We start from the raw sequence: 4,674 nt of genomic DNA, 5'->3' as shown, positions 1-4,674 counted from the left end.
AGGTAGTTAAGAAGCTTCTTGGTGGCAAGGCACCGGGGGTGGATGAGATCCGCCCTGAGTACCTCAAGTCTCTGGATGTTGTGGGGCTGTCTTGGCTGACACACCTCTGCAACGTCGCATGGCAGTTGGGGACAGTGCCTCTGCATTGGCAGACTGGGGTGGTGGTCCCTCTTTTCAATAAGGGGACCGGAGGGTGTGTTCCAACTATAGGGATATCACACTCCTCAGCCTCCCCGGGAAAGTCTGCCAGGGTACTGGAGAGGAGAGTTCGACCAATAGTCGAACCTCGGATTCAGGAGGAGCAATGCGGTTTTTGTCCTGGCTGCGAAACACTGGACCAGCTCTATACCCTCTTCAAGGTGGCGGAGGATTCATGGGAGTTTGCCCAACCAGTCCACATGTGTTTCGTGGATTTGGAGAAGATATTCGACCATGTCCCTTGCGGCGCCCTGTGGGGGGTGCTCCGGGAGTACGGGGTCCAGGGCCCTTTGCTAAGGGCTGTCCGGTCCCTGTACGACCGGTGCAGGAGCTTGGTTCACGTTGCTGGCAGTAAGTCATACTTGTTTCCAGTGCATGTTGGACTCCAGCAGGGCTGCCCTTTGTCACCGGTTCCGTTCATTATTTTTATGGACAGAATTTCTAGGTGCAGCCAGGGGCCAGAGGGAGTCCAGTTTGGGGACCACAGGATCTCGTCTCTGCTTTTTGCAGATGACGTTGTCCTGTTGGCTCCGTTAAACCAGGACCTCCAGCATGCACCGGGGCAGTTTGCAGTCGAGTGTGAAGCGACTGGGATGAGAATCAGCACCTCCAAGTCTGAGGCCATGGTTCTCAGTTGGAAAAGGGTGGCTTGTTCCCTTCAGGTTGGTGGAGAGTTCCTGCCTCAAGTGGAGGAGTTTAAGTATCTGGTTCAAGTTGAAATGTGTTAAAAATGGTTCCATGTGTCATAAAAAGCTGATAAACTATTTTTGTGAGTCAATGCCATTTTCTCTGTGATGTATTCTATCAGAAGGTTGGTCCAGTGGTTTATGTGTATTTTTTTTTTGTTTCCAGTTTTGAAAGATTGTTTTCTTGGCAATAGCTAGAGAAATTGTGAGTGGGTTTTTGTATTTAATTGGTAAGTGGTCGATTTCTATGATATTACCGAGTAAGCAAAGTGATGGAGAAGGAAGGATTCTACAGCCCAAGATGGTGGAGAGTTTCTCTGTCACTGCTATCCAGATGGAATGAACTGGTTGGCAGGTCCAAGCAGTATGAAAATAACTGTCAGTGCAACCTAGAGTGCATTGTGAGCAGATGTCTGTGTCAGTGAAACCCATTTTGAACATTTTACTTTGTATAATATGGGTCCTGTAGATGGTCTTGTCTTGTATATTGTAAGTAAACATTGCTGGTCATAGAAAAGATGTTATTGCAAATTTCTGTCCAGAAGTCAGAGCTGAGGGAGAGAGTTAAATCGTTTTCCAATTTGAGGTTTAGTATTGTTATTGTTGAATCTGTACTTGATATGAGTTTATACTGTATATCTCGGATATTATTTTCTTGGGGGATTGGAGGAGTAATTTTCATAATCACTTAAATTAATTTGGAGGGTTGTAGTGGGTTATTGGTTACACTAATCTTTGATTTAATTATGGATTTTAGTTGAGTGTAGTGGAGGAACTGTTCTCTCTGAACTCCATACATCTGGGTCAGTGTATTAAATGATATGAACTGGTTATTTTCAAATAGGTAATGTAAGTGAGTGATTCCTTTGTGTTGCCATGTTGGAAAATAGATAGGGTTATTATGCAGTTGGAAATCAGGGTTGTACCAAATTTGAGTGTATCTACATGGTGCAGGTGATGATTTAGTCATTTCGTTTGCTTTCCACCAGGCTGTCAGAGGTGAGAGGATTGTGATGCTCTTACAGTAATTCATTTTCTTAAGAGTTTGGTAGAAAAGGAAGGTCTGCAACTGAGTTATCTGAGCTATTTTTGGAGTAATTTTGCTCTCATTTTATCCATGCACTGTTGCAACTGTCCTTCTGAATCCATTTGACTAAATATTGTAGCTGATTTGCCAAGCAGTAATATTGGAAATATGGTGTTTCTAGGCCACCTAGTGATTTCTTCTTTTGGAGTACAGATAGAGAAATTTTGGGTTTCTTGTTTTTCCAATTCCCTCCGTGGAACCGACACCTTAACGCGGTGGAGGGGTTTGAGTGCCTGAATGAGCCCAGGAGCTATGTTGTTGGGGGCTATATGTCCCTGGTAGGGTCTCTCATGGCAAACAGGTCCTGGGTGACAGACCAGACAAAGGGTGGTTCTTAGGCCACTTATGGCAAACAAAAAATCAAGGCTTACGTTTACCCCATCCGGTATGGAGTCACTAGAACCCCACCCTGGAGCCAGGCCTGGGGGAGGGGCTCATGTGGAAGGGCCTGCCGGCCAGGCCTATACCCACAGGGGCAGCGTTTGCTTTCCACCAGGCTGTCAGAGGTGAGAGGATTGTGATGCTCTTACAGTAATTCATTTTCTTAAGAGTTTGGTAGAAAAGGAAGGTCTGCAACTGAGTTATCTGAGCTATTTTTGGAGTAATTTTGCTCTCATTTTATCCATGCACTGTTGCAACTGTCCTTCTGAATCCATTTGACTAAATATTGTAGCTGATTTGCCAAGCAGTAATATTGGAAATATGGTGTTTCTAGGCCACCTAGTGATTTCTTCTTTGCTTCCACTCACAGCTTGGGTTTTGGAACCATTCTTCTTGACAAAGGGTGGACCCTTCTCTATTTTGGTGTTGCTCAGGGGAGAGGCAACAGGCTGGTGTGGGCTCCCTCCGTGGAACCGACACCTTAACGCGGTGGAGGGGTTTGAGTGCCTGAATGAGCCCAGGAGCTATGTTGTTGGGGGCTATATGTCCCTGGTAGGGTCTCTCATGGCAAACAGGTCCTGGGTGACAGACCAGACAAAGGGTGGTTCTTAGGCCACTTATGGCAAACAAAAAATCAAGGCTTACGTTTACCCCATCCGGTATGGAGTCACTAGAACCCCACTGTGTTGGATAGTGCTCCCACGAGGGACTCTACTAGGGGACTTTAACACCCACGTGGACAATGACAGTGATAGCTGGAGGGGCGTGATTGGGAGGAACGGCCTCCCTGATCTGAACCCGAGTGGTGAGTTGTTATTGGATTTCTGTGCTAGTGATGGTCTATCCTTAACGAACACCATGTTCAAACATAAGGGGCAAGTGCCTGGCCGACCAAAACCTCGGACACCAACTCTGGTTCTTGGGACTTGGAATGTCACCTCACTGGTGGGGAAGGAGGCTGAGCTGATGCAGGAGGTTGAGAGATACCGGCTAGATATAGTTGGGCTCGCTTCCACTCACAGCTTGGGTTTTGGAACCATTCTTCTTGACAAAGGGTGGACCCTTCTCTATTTTGGTGTTGCTCAGGGGAGAGGCAACAGGCTGGTGTGGGCTTGCTTATAACCCCCAGCTCACTCGTCAGGTGTTGGAGTTCACCCTGGTGGATGAGAGGGTCATTTCCCTGCGCCTTCAGGTCCGGGAATGGTCTCTCACTGTTGTTTGTGCCTACGCACCTAATGGCAGTGCAGAGTACCCAGCCTTTTTAGGGTCCCTGGGGAGTGTGTTGGATAGTGCTCCCACGAGGGACTCTACTAGGGGACTTTAACACCCACGTGGACAATGACAGTGATAGCTGGAGGGGCGTGATTGGGAGGAACGGCCTCCCTGATCTGAACCCGAGTGGTGAGTTGTTATTGGATTTCTGTGCTAGTGATGGTCTATCCTTAACGAACACCATGTTCAAACATAAGGGTGTCCATCAGTACACATGGCACCAGGACAACCTAGGTCGGAGGTCAATAATCAACTTTGTAGTTGTTTCCTCTGATTTTAGCCATATGTTTTGGACACTCAGATGAAGAGAGGGGCTGAGCTGTCAACTGATCACCACCTGGTGATTATTCGATCGCAGGGGAAAAAGCTGGACAGACCTGGCAGGCCCAAGCATATAGTGAGGGTCTGCTGGGAATGTTGGGCGGAAGCCCCAGTCAGAGAGGTCTTCAACTCTCACCTCTGACAGAGCTTCAAACAGGTGGCGAGGAAGACTGAGGACATTGAGTCCAAATGGACTATGTTCCTCACCTCCATTGTCGGGGTGGCTGCTGGGAGCTGTGGCTGTAAAGTCTCCTGGCAGTCACCATGGCAAAAACTGGGGCCTTGGAGGAGTTCGGTGAGGCCATGAAAGAAGACTTTCGGTTGGCTTCAAAGAGATTCTGGAGAACTGTCCGTCAGCTCAGGAGGGGGAAGCAGTGTTCTGCCAACACTGTTTACAGTGAAGGTGGTATGCTGCTGACCTCAACTGCGGATGTCGTCGGCCGGTGGAAGGAGTACTTTGAAGATATCCTTTCGTAAAGGAAGCCAGGGCTGGGAACTCGGGAGGGGACTTGTTCATTACCCTGGCTGAAGTTGCCGAGGTAGTTAAGGAACTCCTCGGTGGCAAGGCTGCTGGGGTGGATGGGGTCCGCCCCGAGTTTCTCAAGTCTATGGATGTTGTGGAGCTGTCTTGGCTGACACGCTTCTGCAGCATTGCGTGGCGGATGGGGACGGTGACTCTGGACTGGCAGACCGGGGTGGCGGCCCCCTTTTTTAAGAAGGGGGACCGGA

General features: G+C 48.5%; 1 protein-coding gene across 1 annotated transcript in view; it reads right to left on the bottom strand.

The window, feature by feature from the left end:
- Positions 1-4,462, bottom strand: part of cngb3.1 (cyclic nucleotide gated channel subunit beta 3, tandem duplicate 1) — a 45,244-nt gene extending 40,782 nt beyond the window's left edge. The window contains exons 1-2 of the mRNA XM_020625025.1: positions 4,402-4,462; positions 4,002-4,197 (exon numbers count right to left, since the gene is read on the bottom strand). Of these exons, the coding sequence (XP_020480681.1) occupies positions 4,002-4,197; positions 4,402-4,462 (257 nt within the window). The remainder of the gene's footprint in view (positions 1-4,001; positions 4,198-4,401) is intronic.
- Between the last annotated feature and the right edge of the window lie 212 nt (positions 4,463-4,674).

This window comes from Monopterus albus, unplaced genomic scaffold (genome assembly GCF_001952655.1).
Source record: "Monopterus albus unplaced genomic scaffold, M_albus_1.0 scaffold343.1, whole genome shotgun sequence".
In the NCBI taxonomy this organism is placed as follows: Eukaryota; Metazoa; Chordata; class Actinopteri; order Synbranchiformes; family Synbranchidae; genus Monopterus; species Monopterus albus.
The sequence above is the reverse complement of the archived record's forward strand: the minus strand, read 5'-3'. Positions and strand labels throughout refer to the sequence as shown.